This window comes from Zeugodacus cucurbitae, chromosome 2 (assembly GCF_028554725.1).
Source record: "Zeugodacus cucurbitae isolate PBARC_wt_2022May chromosome 2, idZeuCucr1.2, whole genome shotgun sequence".
In the NCBI taxonomy this organism is placed as follows: domain Eukaryota; kingdom Metazoa; phylum Arthropoda; class Insecta; order Diptera; family Tephritidae; genus Zeugodacus; species Zeugodacus cucurbitae.
In genome coordinates, this window is record NC_071667.1 from 12,120,737 (window position 1) to 12,140,571 (window position 19,835).

General features: G+C 34.7%; 4 protein-coding genes across 7 annotated transcripts; 1 reads left to right on the plus strand and 3 right to left on the minus strand.

Annotated features, from left to right (window-relative positions):
* The first annotated feature begins 750 nt into the window (after window positions 1–750).
* On the plus strand, window positions 751–4,025 carry LOC105212292 (stabilizer of axonemal microtubules 1). The gene is made up of 4 exons (XM_011184184.3): window positions 751–1,005; window positions 1,115–2,129; window positions 2,202–2,667; window positions 3,472–4,025. Exons 1-4 carry the CDS (start codon window positions 998–1,000, stop codon window positions 3,525–3,527), a joined length of 1,545 nt encoding a protein of 514 aa, XP_011182486.1. The 5' UTR covers window positions 751–997; the 3' UTR covers window positions 3,528–4,025.
* On the minus strand, window positions 3,996–7,191 carry LOC105212291 (WD repeat-containing protein 3). Its single transcript, XM_011184182.3, has 3 exons — window positions 6,881–7,191; window positions 4,961–6,810; window positions 3,996–4,884 (listed from the first exon to the last, which is right to left on the minus strand). The coding sequence occupies exons 1-3, from the start codon at window positions 7,036–7,038 to the stop codon at window positions 4,100–4,102; spliced, it is 2,793 nt and encodes a 930-aa protein (XP_011182484.1). The 5' UTR covers window positions 7,039–7,191; the 3' UTR covers window positions 3,996–4,099.
* Window positions 7,192–7,341: 150 nt separating this feature from the next.
* On the minus strand, window positions 7,342–8,726 carry LOC105212290 (uncharacterized). Its single transcript, XM_011184181.3, has 2 exons — window positions 7,960–8,726; window positions 7,342–7,889 (listed from the first exon to the last, which is right to left on the minus strand). Exons 1-2 carry the CDS (start codon window positions 7,991–7,993, stop codon window positions 7,609–7,611), a joined length of 315 nt encoding a protein of 104 aa, XP_011182483.1. The 5' UTR covers window positions 7,994–8,726; the 3' UTR covers window positions 7,342–7,608.
* An 852-nt stretch (window positions 8,727–9,578) lies between these two features.
* LOC105212287 (probable serine/threonine-protein kinase MARK-A) lies at window positions 9,579–19,608 on the minus strand. 4 transcript variants are annotated; one of them, XM_011184177.3, is made up of 4 exons: window positions 18,986–19,608; window positions 10,750–12,279; window positions 10,481–10,684; window positions 9,579–10,264 (listed from the first exon to the last, which is right to left on the minus strand). In XM_011184177.3, exons 2-4 carry the CDS (start codon window positions 12,229–12,231, stop codon window positions 10,136–10,138), a joined length of 1,815 nt encoding a protein of 604 aa, XP_011182479.1. In that variant the 5' UTR covers window positions 12,232–12,279; window positions 18,986–19,608; the 3' UTR covers window positions 9,579–10,135. The 4 variants fall into 4 exon arrangements, with proteins under 4 accessions (XP_011182479.1, XP_028896026.1, XP_054082951.1 ...); XM_029040193.2 differs by lacking the exon at window positions 18,986–19,608 and adding an exon at window positions 14,415–14,673; XM_054226976.1 differs by lacking the exon at window positions 18,986–19,608 and adding an exon at window positions 12,353–12,493.
* Window positions 19,609–19,835: the final 227 nt, after the last annotated feature.

Sequence of the window (19,835 nt, forward strand, 5' to 3'; positions counted from 1 at the left end):
GATTTGTTTAATATATAAAATATTACTATTTTTTGTCTTTGATTATTTTAATGTGTTATATATTTTAGTATATAACGCGCATATATATACATACATATTTATAAACATATTTGTGTATTTACACGATACATGACGAAAATAGCAATACTTATATCAAAGGACTCGGCGATAGCATAGTTCTACTTATGTACATAAACACATACATACTTGTGTACATATTTTAAGACACAAAACTAAAATGTTCTCCCCTTCCAACTAAATGAACACAAAAATATTTACAATTGATATCAAAAAATAAACAACCTACTATATATGAAATTTGAATGAGAAAATTGTTAGGATTAAATAAAGAATATTAAATGAAACACCAACAATAAAGAAATGAAAAAAAAAATACTGTGTGTTATTAGTTTTAATTTAGTAGTGTTATATAATTTATGTATAATCAAACTCTCTCCGCAATAAGATAGGCTTTTGTTTGATGTCATTCCATATATGTATAATATTGTTTGTAAACTGAAAATAAAACTAAAACGCGTTGAACTTAATCTTTGCATGAATAAGTTTCCCACTGCGTATACGTAATGTTCTTGAGAAGGGGGAAAACTTGATATTTCAAGAGCGAGATCCAGAACATTTTGAATTTGAATTTATTCCTCTCTATACACATAGTAAATATGTAGCATTTATTAATAACATCAACCCCGCCACCTCTTGCGGACGTATGTATACTTTGCTTAGCAATCACTTGATTTTTAATTCAGTTTTCGACTTTAAAGCGAGCACATTTCCGTTTTTGTCGTTCACAAAATTTCAAATTTGTCCGCTGTGTTTTTTGTTTTATATATTCTCAAAAATTCCTTTTTTCGAGCAATTAAACAATCAAAATTAAATCGCCTTTGTGTTTTTGTGTAATCAGACAGAGAAAAATCTTAACTCTGGATCCAACCATTCAATAGTACTGCAGTTCCAAAAACTAAACTAAAACTACATTCCGATGTGCGAGTAAGTAATAAACAATACGAATGGAAATGTACGACGAAAGAAATTTGTTTTTAAATCTTAAATGGTATATTCTTCACTATTTCTTAATCATGTCTGGTCATAATAGCAGTCCGGCTGCCAACCAATGTCCGACTGGTAACGGTTGTGGTGGGGATGGAATCATGGCCTGCGATCAGTACTGCCCGCCCAAGTGTGATCCTTGCCAGGCACCGGTCGATTATACGCCGTGTCCGCCAGGGGGCGACTGTAATTGCCGTTGTGACTGCGGCGATTATGCGGGCTGTTGCTATCAACAGCCGCCACGTACCCAACCCATCCGCCCGATGTCGTGCATTATGCGCTCGACTGCGCCACTTGAAACAGATACAATATACAAACGTTCGTATTTCGCGAATTGCGGCGATTGCTATCGCGCGAAACCAATACGACCATGTCCGAATATACTATCCAATACCGGTCGTATGGAATCGTGTACGGTGCAGAAACTATCATACCTGCCGCCATGTGGTGCCGGTCGCGCAGCACCCATTCGGCCACCGGACAATGGATTACGCTTTTGTGGTCCACTCTATGCGATGACCTCACAGAAACATGACTTTGTACCGAAGGGTTATAGCAGACGTACACCTATACGTCCAGTAAATGGCATATGCAAGCCATGCGACCCGTTGGAGCGTTGCACAATCAACAGATTGTCATACATGCCGGTGGATGTATGTCGGAATCCACCGCCGAAGCCAATAGTGCAGACATACAACATACAACGACCGACCGGTCCCAGTGAAAAATGTACCATACAGAAATTAAGTTATCTGCCCGTTTGTCCATTGCCCAAAGAGCCAATGCCGTGGGCAGAAAAGGTGCGCTGTGTACCGCCACGTTATGAAAATCTCTGTACGACATATAACCTTAGTTACATGCCAAATTGTTGTACGGCACGTACAGCTCCCGTGGTACCATTGCATAGTATCAAAACTTTGGGTAGTGATCGCACGGATGGTTGTACAGTCTACAAGCTCAGCTACATGCCAGTGGATGCACGTTGTTGTAGACCAGAACCAATACGACCTATTCCGGGAATATGTATGCCAACGGGTTCCCTGGAAAAATGCACTGTTCACAAGGTGAGCTAAAGAATCTTGAATTAGAATTGTATACATTTTCTATATGAATCTTTGAAACATTTTCCACAACAGCTTTCATATCAGCCCAACTGTTGCGTGGCACGTACACCGCCCATTCGACCCAAGGAGAACTGCCTGAAGTCTTGCGGTCCTCTCTACAATATGACCACACAAAAGCATGATTTCGTACCGAAACCGATTTGCCGACGAGCACCCATACGTCCACAACCGCTCATTTGTCGTGCAACTGGCAGCATGGATCGTTGCACCATCAACAAACTCTCGTATATGCCTGTAAATGTGTGTGAATTTAGACGTCCAGAGCCGATTAGACCCCGACCGGGTGTGTGCCGTGCCGATGGACCGGTCGAAAACTGTACGGTTTATAAGCTTAGCTATTTGCCAAATTGTCCACAACCTCGACAGCCAATGCCATGGGCGAATCAATCGTCTTACTGCAAGCCGACGGCACCAATCGAGAAATGTACAATACAGAAACTCAGTTATGGACCGCCTGGTACATTTTCACGTTGCGGAGGTAAGTGTCATTGGAAAATCCTTATATATTTAGAGCTTAAACTCGAACTCTTTAAAATAAAATAATATTCGAAATCATAGTTATATTAGAAAGATGGTTTTCTAACTTCCCTAACTCGAATTTCTCCATAACTCTAACTCTTGAATTGGCAATAGAAGTAAAATTTCATAGAAATTTCTTTCCATAAATCCAACTTTTCGACCAGAGCATAATACAAAAAATAAAATTTTACTATCGACGCAGAATTTTAAAAGAGTCCCTATATTCGTATGTAGGCGAACAAAAACATAAAAAAAACAAAAAATGATATTACACTTTTAGATTTCATAAATCCTGTAACAAAGGCATGAGATACAGACATCAAGAGCCATATTGTTTGGCAAAGTGCAACAAACAATATTACAGAACACATGTTTTAACGTTTCTACATACAACTGTATGCGAAGTAAATAAATAAAACTGTGAATAATTCTATATTTTAACCATTTTTAAAAATTTTATTTCTTAATGAAAAATTATATTACTCGAAGTCTCTCTAACTCGAAATTATTTTGTGGATTATGGTGATTCGAGTTAGAGAAGTTCCACTGTATTAAATCAATATTTATATAATATAATACATTTCTACGCAGTAAAGCCGAGCTAATTACGATATTCAAAATTGTATGTGTTTCAAAAAAATTTTTTTTTATTCCATATATATCGTATTTTTTCCTAAAAGTATGCTTAACTAGTTTTCGGGAAGAATTTAATCTAAAATTTGGTGAAATTTTACTAACAAAATTCAAATTTACTCTTTTTCAGGTTGTTGTAATACGAACTGCGGCCCCACAGCCCCCAAAGCAGGCATATGTAATTGACAGCAATCCATTTCTATTTTGTTAAAATGTGCATTCCATTGACAACTATGTTTTATTTTCTCATATCGACTTTTGTTCTTCGTAAATCGCATTAACTGTAACTTATCAAATGTAAAATTATTTAACATTTTGCTTTTACCACATAGAACGATTATAGCAAGTTCTCAGCACCAATAACAACTATGCATAAATTTACATACTATGTACATATATACACACAAATAGCAATAGCGAAACCCATAAATATTTCTTAACTGTTCCTAACTAGGTATTACCGTAAACACAAACAATAGAAAGTACTCGAAATATTGTAATATGCAACTCAAACAACTAAAAATAACTCGGACAAAGCGAAAAAATTAAAAAATATCAATTTAATATAAACAATACGACATACGCTTGTTAAAACGACGGAAGAAATATATAATCACACCATATTAATGTAATAGAAAATAGTTGCCATAATAATAAATGTTTCATAATTTTATATTTACCAAATTATAAGTATATTCTATAAAACAGTTACAACATTAGCATGTTACATTATAGCGTTAATCGCTAATTTGTAAAAATCATGTTATTTTTATGGCTAAGCGACGTTTAGTCGCCTCACGCCGTTTTTTGTCGCGCTTTTTACGCTCCTGCGTCGCCTCGCGGAACAGTTCGACACCCTCGCGCTCCTCGATTCTGTGTTGCAGCAGCGCCAATGAATGCACGTTCATGCCAATTGTATCACGCATTTCACTGACGTCCCGCTGTAGTGCACGCACCAAGCCGCTAAGCAAGAGTTTCAGATTTTTCGCCACACTAATTGGTTTCATGTGTACTTTGAAAAGGAAAATTGTTACTTTACAGAGCAATTCAATCTGATCGCTCTGACATTCGATTAGACGTGGCAGTCGCTCGAGCAGCTCACAAACATTCGAAAAGGGCAGCAGCAAAAGCGCTTCCTCCAAATCAGAAGCACGTATACGAGCTAAGGTAGTGAAAAGGAAATCATCGGTATTCGTTACTTGCAGCGCGCGCATTAACGGGTGCAGTTCAGGTTTGTCTTCCTCGTCCTCCACATCATATTGCTTACAAATCTCCAGACATTCCAATATTGACTCTGCAGCTTTCTCCGAGCCGACAGTTTTTCTAGAAGGCAATTTTAAACCAGGTAATTGGGGTACTGCGCTGTCTTCGCCGGTGGCCAGTTGTTGATTTTCCAGCTCTTCGCGCTCCTCCTCCTGCACATCTTGTAGTACTATCGGTTCTTCGGTTCGTTCGAATAGACGCAAAGTACGATCTGAGCCGCAAGTGACGAGGTAACGACCATTTGGGCTGACTGCCAAACTGTAGGCCTCACCAATGTGACCTATGATAACATAATGCCATTTAAGTTATGTGACTGAATTATGTCAAATTGACAGAATAGAGATGAAATATCTTACCTGGCAACGTGAGAATCTTTTCGAATGAATCCGCGTCCCATTGCTTCACTTTACCATCCTTGCCACAACTGAACAACATATGTGTGTTGGGTATGAATTTCAGCGCCATTACTGAGTCGTCATGCGCAAACAACGATCTGTGACAATCACCGAAGTCCAAGCCCCAAATTTTTATATTACGATCTGCAGAACCTGTCGCTATCAATGTGGAATCATAGCTGATATCAATACTCAGCACCGGCAATTTGTGCCCATACAGGGACAAATAAAACTTGAATGTGTCGAGGAAGAAAATCTTCACTGTAGAATCCAGCAAACCCACTGCGAGATATTTCATGTTCGGTGACACACACACACATAAAACAGTTTCCTCCAGTTTAAGGGTATTTCTGTGTAACAAAGAGAGTACTTTTGGCCGTGTTGTATCGACCTCACCACTACCATCTGCAGCCACATTGTCAACCAACTCGAAAGTCCAAATTTTAACTGTCGTGTCACTGCTACCTGTTACACAACCTTTCAAATCTGGCAGCACTGCAATGGACCATAATTCACTTTCGTGTGCCGGTATCTCTTCGATAATATCTGCGGCACCCACATCAACTATTACCAATTTACCACTTTTCATGCCTAAAAGAGCATAACGATCTCCTGGCACAAACGTGGTACACAATATGTAATCGGTGGCTATTGTACGTAGACATTGCATAGACTCACGATTCCAAAACTTAAACGATTCGCCTGCACCTGACCCAATTGCTAGTGAATCATTACTGAAGCATACAGAGCGGACTTCAGATTGATGTCCCACACGCGTCAATGCACGCAACTGCTTTACACTTTCTTCGGATACTTTGTGCTTTAGCGAAGCATTAAGTGCGTAGAGTTGTAAACTGTTATTCGCTAAACCAACAAGTACACGTAATTCGCTTTGCGCGCCGAGTATAATATCAATAGATTTGATTTTCTGTTTCACTTTTATGCTTTCCAAGCGCTTTATTTCATCACTCAGGCTTAAACCTTTAGATATTTCATCTTCATTTTCTTTACCATCATGCTCCATTGACTCGGCAGCTTTTCGGGCCTTTTTTAAACGCTTCGAAAGACGTTCTTTAGCCTCCTCCGCAGTGCAAAAGTAAAAATTCTCGATAAGATCATTGGTGCCATGACAACTGATTACACGCTCAGCTGGATCCGTTACTAAATTAACACAACGTCCTTTGCCTGCACGCTGTATAACGCCACAGTTTGTTACTGTTAATGGGCTTATGGTATCTTCGTCGTCTATACTTAAGCCTTCAACAGCATTTTCAATATTCTGGTTTGGATCATCACGTCGACGAAGTCGGTAAACATTCATTGTGCTCTCACCACATCCAGCAACCATAATATTACCGATTAATGCCAAAGCCCAGACTTCGGTACGATTGTCTACAATTGTTTTGAAGCAAAATTGCGTCTCCAAATTCCAAAATTTTATTTGCGTGTCTTTTGAACAGCTAATAACAATGTTTTGCTCTCCCAAACGTTGTAAGAAATGTGCATCTGTTATGGGAGCATTGTGTCCTATAAGCCGCTGTCGACCGGCCTGTTCAACAATGTCCACAACCACCAGTTCAGTATCCAGACTGCCGCTAACCAATCGAATACCCATGTCATCAAAGCGTAGAACAGATACAGCGCTTTTATGGAGCGCTAACGAGCAAATAGATTGCTCTGGAGTACGCAAATCAAAAAGTTCAACAACACCATCTACATAACCCACAGCAACGTGTATACGGTCAGGCGAAGCGCGCAATGCAGTTACTTCCTGTTTATCACGGCGGAGCGTTAACGCCCGTTCTCCCAATCTGTAAAATAAGTGCACCACAAATTTATAAATAACTTTTTACAATACAATTCCCTTAATCCAATTCATACCTTAAATCCCAAATAATGACATTTTCGGCTGCTGCAGCAAGCGCATATCGGCCTTCAGTTCTATTGTAGATAACAAAATTTACATTAGCCCGACCACTGTTGATAACGTTGAAACTGTCTACAGGTCGATAGGCCAAATATTGCTTCGTCAAACCCATAGGTAATTAATTAATATACGCTTTATATTTTATAAAAGATATTTTCCCAATAGGTAATTTTTAATTGAAAAAAATCCGGAGGATCACAAGTAGTATCTGAAATTGATTGCACGTGTATGATCACTTGTGTTTTCGTTTTGTTTTTATCGACAATTGTCAGACAATAGAAACACATGTAAAAAGCACCGTTTTTTGACCGTATACAGAATTGAGAGATTTTTATGTCATCTACATCGTTCAACAGAGTTGACTAGTTACAAAATAATTAAAAATTCACAAAAAAATTATACGCTATAATTATTTTATTTCAAATTCAATTATACTATTAATGATTTTCGTAAAATGATGTGGTACAATGCTTTTTTCGCAAATATAAATTCAGTTATTCTAACGCATTATTCATGTGTTTACATCCGCTTTAAGTTTCGAAAGGAGAGAACACACACTATGTCATAATGCCATTTGCTCAACATAATCATGCATATGTGTTGTATGCGCCAATATGAAATGCATATGTGTGTGTGAAACTTTGACTCCCTTTTCTCGTAGGGCTAAATTAAATGCAATATTCTAGAGTTCTTCATGATGTGAGGGGAACTTCTTCAATATTGCGTGATATAAATTGTAAAATGCGTATACAGAAACCGAAACGATAACCATTAAAGCTCCTCCAAAAGCAAAACTTAGAAAATTGCCATCGATAATTCCGGTAGCGGCTTGTCGTTTAGTGCTCCATATTTGCTCCGTAGTGGCCGGATTCTGTTGTATTTGGGCAGTGCGTTCACTCATCAACCGTTTCATGTCGTTTAAACGTGCACGCAACACTTCCACGGATTCGTTGTCCAAATCGTCTGATTAAAGTTAAAAGAAACTGTAAATTGAGAGCTTAAAAATATACATTTATCTTAAAATCAGCCCCACCTCCTGCTTCAGGTACGCTTTGGTAATGCGACATTTTTCTTTCAATATTCTCTAGTTATTAATGAAAAACTTCTTATATTTTAAAAATTATCTAATTCACTTAATATATACTTTAATTTAATAATAATAGTTAGAGTAGTTTTTCTATAAAAACAAATTATTCGAAAAGTGTATTGTGCGATGCTGTGAAAGCTGATGATGTTGATTAGTTACGCCTAAGGGTATACAACAGCATTCAGTGCGCTGACAGCAAATCAATAACAGAGAATTTATTCCACTTCTCGCATTCACAATAAGAAAATAGCGACGTTCAAAGTATTCACAGCGGATGAAAAACTGAAATAACGGACATTCTTTCCGATTAGTTGTTTGGCGATGGAGTTATTTTTATTTAAGACGACTTGTAATGTTAAATTTATTGAATGAATTCAAGAAAGCAATGTCTTAATATACATATTCTACTTACTTTATTCATTCTAATGTGTACATAGAATGCCTTTAATAAATATCCACACTTATTTACTGGAAGTAATAAGGCCTATCAATTTCTTGAATGTGCATAATTATATAAAACTCCGCCTGTCAGCTTATATATATCTCATTTTTTGTTTTGGCTACATCTGCACTAATTTAATATAGCCCGAGCAATCGTTTGTGATAATATGGCGCTTTTAGTCCGCTCCGTGTACAATATATGTACATATATTGATAATGCTCGTGTCTTTTATGGAGCATTCAGCATACGCTGTAGTTTTGAACAAACCGAATAAGATATTGTTGGGTTTTGTTTCGTTAACGCCCACTCTGGAACCTATTAGTCATAAAAGTTGGAGGATTTAAATTTATCAATGCAAACTGTTAAATCTTATAAATAGCGCATTCTCGGAAATGAATGAATTGTAAACATGTTCAATCTTGCTTTTATGTAAAATATTTGACTCGTTTATTATTTATTTGTTTAAATATTGTATACGTAAAACTAACTAAGCACAATCGGTTTGGCAATCGCACTCAACGCTATTAATACAAATGTACATGTAAATCGTAGCGATTGGTTATTGTTGTATATCTATTTATTGTGTTGTATATTTTATGTATAAGTGCTTAATTTTTTAGATTTATTCGTATCTGCGTGTACTCGAGTTAATGAGATTACTTAACATAATTAATATTCATATATATATATAACCTATACGTGTACATAACATAATAAAGAAAATTATTAACAGATAACTATCAATAAAATGAAACAGTATAACAAGCGCCTATTGACTTTAAATTTAAATTATTTGTTTGTCTTAATATTTGTTTTTATACACAATCACATTCACAGACTTACTTTTGCGACGATTTCAAATTGAAAGTTAATCTTGCAACAAATGGATACATTTTGGTATCTTCTCTACACAAGAGCACATCTCTATATAGGACCAATATGTGCAGGAGTTTATTTGTGATGCATGTAATATTTATATTCAATGACTTATTTAAGTATACATAAGTAAGCATAAATTATAGTTACGTTTGTGTGTGGAACAATATTAATAGTTTCATTACTTAGGCTTAAGCGTGTGATGTGGACGTTACTTCTTTGCATTTACTACGTCCTTCAATACTAGTATAAAAAGATTTATTTATCGTTAACGGTATTTCAGTTTTTGTGTTGGAAAAAGTTGTTTTATATGACAATTAGTGTGATGTTTGATTTGAATATTGTTTTGGTTAAGAACTAGTACCATTACAGTGCACTATTTATACATTAAATCACTTAAAGTACATACATACAACACATGCGTATCGCATTTTCAGTTTCTCTTGTTTAGCTTTTATGCGTGTAAAACACTATTATAAATGTAGACTAATATATTTAAATAAACTGTTTACATGTTCTTCATATCTCAGAAATTTCTATATTATATTCAATTCCAAGTAGCAAAACACTCTTTTTCGTCATCCCAAGGTTTTCGAGACACAACAAATCCGCGAGTACATTTTTTATATAAATTACGAGCACTAAAATGCGCCGACTGAAATGTGCTGTATAAAAGGTATTTCAAATTTATAAATTATTTAAGTGCGTAGCATTTTGGGCATTTCATAGTTATCATCGTTTCTATGTGTATATATGTATGCATGCAATATTTTATACTAGAGTAATACATTTCAAACATCCTGCTTATGCCATCGGTATGTTATCGGGTAAATATTCAATGAAATTCGCAGGAAATTGACCTTGTCGGCCATCAACTTCACCATAAAGCCAGTCTTCATTAACTTTGTAGAGTATAGTCACCATTTCATTCTCCTGCAAATAGTGTTAGAAAATATGAAATTAAAAATAATTAGGGAGTTCACAGCCAAGTTATTTGCCATATTTCAATTATTGTCCATTCAAATACAATTATTATTTATTTAATTACAGTTGCAAACTTGTTGTTATTCTTTTGCATGTAAAATTTGAATTAACCAACACAGCTCTGAGAGTTGTGTTTAGAACAAGAAAGTTAATTGTCAGACCTACCTTTAAAGCCAAATCACCGTCGTACTCAGCTGGGAAATTGTAGAGGCAACGTACACGTATCGGTTTGGTTATGGCATTTTGCTCTACTAACGGTACTTTGACATCGATATAATTTATAGGGAAAATACCTTCACAGCCTGAGCGCGTTCGACCACGATACCATTCAGCGCTCGCCTGTTCCAAGATATAGATTTTCTCGTTCGCCTGCAAATTCAAGAAAGATACAATAATAAAACTTGAAATTTTCGCAGAAAAAATTTTATCCATACCCGAAAATTTAGATCACCCTCTTCGACGCCATCAAAGTCGTAGAGCGCTACACCATGCGGTTTAGTTTCCTCTACGCCAGCACCAAAGCCCAATTCACCATTAACAGCTCCACTCAATTGCAATGCATCCGCTTTGCCAGATATGACGTCCAGTAATGATACACCATTCGGTGGCGGTGGTGGCGCACATATCGGCATTGGTGGCGATGGCGGCGTTGGTAGTGTATCATTTCCACTATGTGTGAACTGTGATTTCTGCAGCCCCGGCGGTTTGGGTGCACGTGGCTTCTGTGATACTTTTGGTTTGATAATAGTTGGTGCACTAAGCATGGGCGTAGGCGGTAAAAGACTCTTCCCATTACATAGGGGATTGTCATTGCTTGATTGGATGCGCGAATTGATTGTGTTGAGATTGCGCACTGGTGCAGTACCTATGCTATTGGTTGCTGCTGTACTACCGTAAATACTGTCGACGGCAGTATTGAAACCGCTATCAAAAGCCTCCCAAGGATCTAGAGGACTGGTGGTGGCTGGACGACTGCGCGCACCAAAGTCATCCTCAAAACCGCTTTCCGGTTGGGAAACGCTGCCATTGTTGGGCGAACTGAAATTCGAGTCCGAACTGAAACTATCAACGCTGAGGCAATCGCTGTTTGATTTCTGTGTGAATGTTGGCGAACTTGGTGGTGAATCGAAGCTGATCAGCTGTGCTTCTGTTGTGCTCGGCGCACCAGCGCTACCTGCATTTACACCACCAAGAGACGTAAGTGATGTGGACGAGTAACTGCTATTCCAATTAGCCTGCCAACTGTGGCTGTTGCCATTACCATTTGTAGCACTGCTTGTGTTGCTCCACGTAGTTGTGCTACTGCTAGTGCTGTTTGTTGTTGTCACAGATGTGTTGTGTATGGCATAAACTCCGCTACTGACACCATATATCTTATTTGCTTTATTGTTATTGTTGCTAATACTACTGCTGCTGTTTTTTTTGCTCCTGAAAATGTTACTTAACAATTTTGTTGTGTGCGTGGTTGGTGGCTGAGGTGCTTTTCGACCATTTACATGCACTTTTGGTGGTGGCGGACGTGGCGGTGGAATCTTTTTTCCATTGCCATTAGCATTAACTGCGGCTGCCGCATTTGCGCCGAAAGGGTCATCCTCCCAATTTGTGGTGGGCGTGTAGCGTGCTTGTGGAAATTTCCGTGTTATAGCTGACTGATTACTGTCCATGTTGAAACTGTGTTGTTGGTTGTTGTTACTACTGATACTGTTGTTGCGATTTGGCATGGACGTTGCAGATGTACCTTTCGGTGGTGGTGGTAGATTTATAGTCATTTTCTGTACACCACGATTCTGTTGCTGATGTATCTGTTGTTGTTGTAATTGTAAGCGTAGTTGCTCGATACTAGCATTGGCACCGGCGGCAGCATTTTGACCGCGGGCTACGGGTGGTGCAGGAGCTGGACGCGACGGAATCGTCATCGTTCCTAATACGTTCTCTTATAATACAGTATAGAGGTGGAAGAGAATCTGCAAGAAAAAGTTTAATTGTTAATTAAAAGTTATTTAAAATCTTTATTAAATTAGTAGACACAGCACTCACATTGTTTTAACTTTAGTAAAATACAATTTATGAAGAAGTACACAATAAAACAAAACTATTTACATTTATTTTGCTGAGCAACGCAATCAAAACAAAACCAATTCTTAGTAATAGTCGTATAAAATGTTTAGTAAATAATAAATATTTTACAGCGCTCTAAGAAAGTTGAGTACACTTTGAAGTTGTTGCTGTTGAACTGTTCACGTATCGCAAAAATTCGCCCATTTAACATATAGCTGATAAGAGAGTCAACAACGATGACGGTGTAAATAAAACAAAGCACATACGCATGCAATCAGTAGACGTCGACGGTTTGCAGGAAATCTCCAGCACCAGTCTCCACCCTTTAATTCGAATTCCTAAAATATCAATTATAATGAATTGACGTACAAATTAATGCATAAACAGTTTGCACAAATTCGCTGTATTATTGAAATACTAATAAATATAGTAATAGAATATGACATATTGAAAATATGAATGGCAAAATGAGCAAAACACCTAAAGAAAGGAACGTTGAAAAAATGCAAATATCGATGTTCGCATTAAAAGTTCGGTTCAGCCTGAAAATCCTCGTAAAAGTTACCAGAAATACTTTTTGGGTAGGAGTTTTATATCAAGCAATACAAAGAATAACATGACATAATATTGTTTTAAGTAGAGGAAACGTCAGAGTTTTAAGACTGAAAACACATTGTGGGTGAGTTGGTTTTACAATTAAATTGTGCACAGACTTTTTTTATACAAACAGCACTTCTATAACATTTGTATAAACAAATCCAGAAGAATAGAAAATAAGTTATGCAAGTGTATTTGCAAATAAAAACATAAATTTATAAATAAATAATGTTTTACCTTAATAGAACATCTTAGCTTTTATGAAGTACTTGTTTACTACATTTACTCCGTATAAATATTGCTAAAATAAACTAATTTCAGTATTTTTATGTACACATAAAAACCAACAATTATCTTGATTAGATGCCTGGAGATCACTTATCGCCCCAAAACTTGCAGCCTTAGACCACCCAAAAAGATGTCTAAAGTACGGACGTGAATAAATGAGAAGATTCGATGCAAACATATGTGCACGCCTAATAAGTGCAATGTCCTAATAAAATTAATGAGTATATCTGAAATCGAATGTCTGTTTATAATTTCAGGAAATGCGCAACAATTGTTTTGAATTTGTGATTTTACATCGCAATTTCTATTACGTTTGTAAAAAACATTAATATCGAGATAGGCATTCCAATAAACCCCAAATAACCCATTATCAGTGGAAAACACCCCGTAGAATTGTTTGACTAGACATTGGCTTGCAAATAAAAAAACGTAAGAGTAGTTCGTGAATCAGTGATCCCTGGTGACACAATTGGCGCCACAATAATAGAATTACTTAATACACATACACGCATGCCTACGTAATGATTTATACAATGAAATTGTGTAGATTTTTGTTTACGCGCTGGTGGGAATGACCGATGGACTTTTATTTTGCAATTTAAATTATGACAAACAAATAACTTTAAATTCTCTATATTGATTAGATTGATTGAATAAACTGCGACTTCTGGAGGGCAAATCAATCGGTGACAGATGTCTCTAACATTCGAGATGCTTATTCAAAATAGAGAAATGGTTTTGAGGAAACTACTTTAGATGAAGTTTTCTATAATATCGATAATATGTTTTTGTGTCCCTCTTCAGTATATTATAGTTTTTTTTTTTTATAGAAACTGAATGGAGGAAAATATCGTCTTAAATTCATTGAAAGCCACGAAACTTATTAAACTGTCAAATTTATACATTATACATACATTTTGTATAAAGAATAATATCATTTTTTTATAAATGTGTGTTAATAATTTGTTAAACTTTTTTGATGCATGTATTGTATTTTCTAAAAATTACACTACTATCGCCATTATTTCATTTCACAGGCCTTAGAAGGATATTGAGTCTTAATAAGCCCCACACACACACAAATTGCCCCTTCTTACTTGAATGAACATTTAATGATTTTAAACATTACGAATAAAGAAAAAGAGAAAATATGCACCATTCGAGATCGCTCGTTGTTCGTTATATTTTTTCTTCACTCGCTAGATAAAAACTATGTAACTCTCATTTTGACGCAACTTTTAGCGCTTTTATTTTATTTATGATTTTGTTATTATATATAATATATACATGTTTTTTTTTTATTGTTGGCTATTTTTTGATAAGGCATTCCGGTTTTTGAGGCCATTGTATTATCGTCAATTGCCGCTAGCTACATTCAGGCATGTAACCGGCCGACCAACCGACTGTTTGTTGACTGATCTGCCACTTTACTGACTCGTGTTTCGTCGTGCCGGGCACGGGTATCGCAGGTTATTTGCATTTTTAATATAAAACACACACAAATTTGCGACGTGAAAAATAAGAATGAATGAAATGTTTGCACATTCGTATGTTTTTGTGTATAAGTAGAACTGGGGGCGGTGTTTAGAGGGTTGGACAGTGGCTTTGACATTCATCATTCCGTCTACATATGTTTGCAACTAAATATGTACACATGTGCAATCATACATTGCACGAAAGTAGCACGTATTGGTGTATTAAAATGACAAAAGTGGAATTTTGTTTTCATCGCAAGATATTAATTTTAAAAATTATTATTAAATTTCAGGAATTTCATAGAAGCACAATGAATAAAAATAAATAATAATCATAGTTGAATATCACTGAAAAAATTACAATTAATTTGGTTCAGTGACGAAAAAACTCAAACCAGTTAAGATATATATAAAGTTTTCGTTATTCTAGTGGGCTTTATGGCGAATATATGGCCCGAACTGTGTTATCTTTATAAAATTAAATAAATTACTAGCGAGAGCATAAAACGTTTGGGTATGCCCGAACTGAGCCCTTCCTTTCCCGTTTTGAAGTTAAAATTGTTTAAAATGTATTAAGCAAGCAACGTTATGCATTAAAGAATAGTATGAGGGGAATGAAATTTCGCAAAAACTTTCTTCAGAAGCGTTTATTCAAGCTCAATTTTAAAATGGCGTAAGTTGTGTGTAAGTTATTACGAACTTTTTTTTTGAAAGAAGCAATTAAGAAAATTGAACTGTGGCAATTACGCGTGTTTGAAAATGAAAATAACAAAATTAGCGATAGAAGTCATCACGAAATTCGTCAATAAAAAAACTGTGACATACTAACTATTTAAAATAGAGAAAGCTTGCACCATTTCTTTATTGAGTGAACACATTTTTATCTCACGAAACAAAGTAATTTTCAGTATTGATTTTTGCAAAATATTTTGATGATTAAAAAAATAAAAAAAAGCAATAAATTCTTGCAAAAAAAAAAAATACAAATAAATAAAGTAGGAGTTTCCATTTTTTAATTAAGTCACTATTATGTTTTTTTTTTCCATTATACTGTATACGTACATATGTGTGAATGGTTTTCAAGAACAAATATCGAAACTCAGAAAAAGTATTGCCTCATTGAAACCACACGTATAAAAAACAAACTATATATAAAATTGATATACATACACACATATCGTCTGCTAGCATTCCATATTAATTTGTTTTTTTGTATAATTATAAGTACAATATACAGGTATAAATAACGTTTAATTATATAAACAAAAGTAATACAACAAAATATAGGTTTTAAGTGCGTTTCTACGATTGATGGTACTCGCATGTGCTACAACACCTATGTATATCTATGTTTGTGCAAACACACATTTTAGCCACAATTCAGAGTGAGCTAATTGTGTGTATGGTTGAAGCAACTCAAGGTCATGCAAATGTGCAATACATGCAATAGATAAATACAAAAACAATTTAAATTGAAAAATCAAACAAAACAATCCCATGTGTGGAAATTAGTATTAAACAATAATAAGCATAAATGGAACGAACGAACGATAATTGTAAAATTAGCCAATAAATTGTTGTATTTACCGAAATGGTCCCAAAAGCAAAGTTAAAAACTTTAGAGAAAGCGCAAGCAGAAATGGAGACATACATATATTTACATATTTAAATACGATTTATGCAATCCATAAGTGTAATATTATATTTTTTGTTCGCCTCCGTACGATATAGAGGGACTCTTTTTAAATTCTGCCTCGATATTAAAAATTTTATATTTTGTATTATGCCCTAGTAGAAAAGTTCGATTTATGGAAGGACATTCGTATGAAATTTTACTTCTATTGTTAATTCAAGAGTTCGACTTATGGAAAACTTCGTGTTAAAGAAGTTTGAGTTATGGAAGGAAATTTGTATGAAATTTGATTTCTAAACGATATTGCCAATTCAAAAGTTTGAGTTATGGAGATATTCTACTTATAGAAAGAAGTTCGATTTATGGTAGTTCCACTGTATTTTCATTTTCTTTTAAATTTAAATAGATATTAGAAATCATAATTCACATTGACTCGCGCCGAGTGCCATTTACAGGTCCACACGTTTTGTAATGATAGAAAAATTAAAAAAATAAGACTTTTTAATCATGTTTAATAAATACCACTTACATACATATAAAAAAGTTGAAGCAGCAGAAATAGATTCTGGTTTTGCAATTTTTCACTAGCTAAAAATAGATTTTGGTCATGATCTTCAAGATAAGTGAAAATGTTATCATTATCTGTTTAGAGTTCTTACTTTGTGTGCGGTCTACGACACGACAGTGAAATAAGTTCTAGAAAGAAATTCTGAATGTGATTTTGATTTCAACAATATACACAATATGCTCGTTTAAAATGCGTTATTTAATTTGTGTAATAGATAAATCAATAGAATGTAAAATGAAAACAAATGCATAAAATCACGGGCTTGGAAAATACATCGTAAAATATGTGTAACCATTCCTGTACCAATTAACGAGTGGATACTGTGCCGCTGCTACTATTGATTTGTAAAAATAAAAATAAATAATTAAAATGGCGAGGGCGTGTGATATGAGGTGAAAGCATCAATTTGTGAAAAACACAATGTGAAACTGTCAAGGCAACTGAACAAGTGCATTCGTATTAATTAAATTCACCTTTGGTCACATCAACATAAAACAAACTAGCGAGAAAGCAACCAACGATCGAACATCAGTCATTTGAATATTAGGGGTATTTCATACATACAAATGTACAGATTTATTTATAGAAAACAATATAAAAAATAAATAAATAAGAATATATGTACATGCCTCGCATATGTGCTTTAGTTCAATGACTTAGTTGTATAATATTTGTGTAATATGGAAACTAAAGCTTCTTCTTTGAATTGCGTACAAATATAATTGTTTAAATAATATGCACTGTATGTTTGTTTGTGAAAAAATCTGACTTGTGTATATAAGCCTGAATAATGTTAGTACAAACGGTAATTAAATTTAACTACTGGTGAATAGTTTAATACTTTAACTTTCCATTATATTGCTCATATTTAAAGACTACTATGGCGTTTACAATTTAATTAAAAGTTGGAAGTGGGTAAGCAATGTGTCAAGCTGAGAATATCATATTACTAAATTTATTGAAACGATTTCATTTTGAGTAGAAAGGGTAACTACGACCCCCCTTTTTTCTTGAAAAAAAAACAATATAAAAACCTTTAAACGAAGTATGCAAGGCTAGTGTACTTTTTATCATATAAATTTAAAGCATGCGTGCTATATAAGAATATATACTAAAATACGTTTTTATAAAATAATTTATAATCAAAACAATTGAAGTGGTTAATATTTTATATAAAAATATACATATGGCAGAGTAATATGTACAAAAGTACTTGAAAATTTCTTGAGTGTTTTTTTTTTCTTTTTTTTTTTTGAGATAAAAACAATTTTTATATCACTATTTACTTAATGAGTGCACTTATACTTAGATATATGTATTATGGAGTGTGTAAGTTTCATAATCAAAACGAAACATAGAGTATTTATAATTTTTATATAACTTTTTACTGATTTTATTGCCACAAATTTATCTATAATTTTGTTTAATCAACGCCTATGTCTATATGCTAGTTAGTTATAAAACAATAGTCACAAATCTAAGTGCAAATGTATTTCAATCAATCCACGAATTGAGGAGATAGGCATTAGATCTAAGAGAAAATATAACGATATAAATATAGCTATACAGACATATGTAAAAATATAGGTATTTAAATTCTATGATGTGAAAAATGAGGCAAATACTCATAATGCATAAACAATTAGGAACAGGTTTCCAAAGGGGTGCAAATTTTTCGCATCTGAACGTATGTTTAAAATACACATTAAAACGTAGGAAATTTTACAGATAATAAGTATTTCTATGTTTGAGAATACTTAACTTATAAAGGTGAAAAATGTGTTATCCGTAAATAAGAATATTTTTATTAACAAAATATATTTAAGTTTGGAGTCTTGTTGTCTGCCTTGTAGAATTTAAATATTAAATTTTAATTCTTTAATTCCTAGTTTCGAAAAAAAAAATCGAGGAATGTTTAACACAGCTGCTACTACAACTACAATATTAAATGTTTAAATATAGGAAGCGGTTGTTTACAATTGTCGTGAGGTTGACAGATTATTTCATTATATGTAGAACTATAACAATATATAATCAAAAATGGTACGAACCTTGTTAAACACTTTGCTACTGATGAACACCAATCTCGATCCAGAGGCTAAAGAAACTATTTTATACTCCTTAAGTTTTTTGCGCACACAGTGCTTATATTGGCACGGTTTTATGAAAAATATACAACACGATATAAGAACGTCCTTTTACCAGCCCGCTTTATGATAAACAGCTGCAAGGTTTTGCCACTAACAACAATTCTTAATGTTGCTAGAAGGGGCGCTGACGATTATACGTGAATGTTTCTGTATATGTTAAGATAGAATATAAACGAATATATGGACGCCAAGTTCGGCTTTATTAATGTAGAAAATGAAATTCAATTCATCCGTAACGTTTTTGGTCGAACTATATAATTCGAGCTTATAAAATAATTTCAAATAACAATGCCAAATACACTTTGAAATTCACATATACTATGGATAGCTGAAAAATATGGAACGCAATTTTTTCCAACTTTATTATGGGACAGTATTCACAACTTCTAAGTATTTAAGTTAATATGCGTTCCAGTCCCATTTCATTATTATATTTTTGCAGCTTATAAAATTGCTTTTTTATTAGATTCACAAAAATTTGTTCACACATCCGCAACAACAGCACCAGATTATTTTCGTTGTTGTCTCCGTTAAAAATTGCGATTGTTATGACCGATTTCACACAGGCAATTTTTGTTGAGGCAATTCTTAGTTTTATAGGAGAGGGGGCGACCAAGGGAAGCGAAAGAGAGAGAAATTCTCCTCTCTTCGTCGCCCCCTCTCCTATAAAGTTAAGAATTGCCGCAACAAAAATTGCCTGTGTGAAATCGGTCTATGAGACATTTTCTTAATAACCGTTTTACAATGGTCT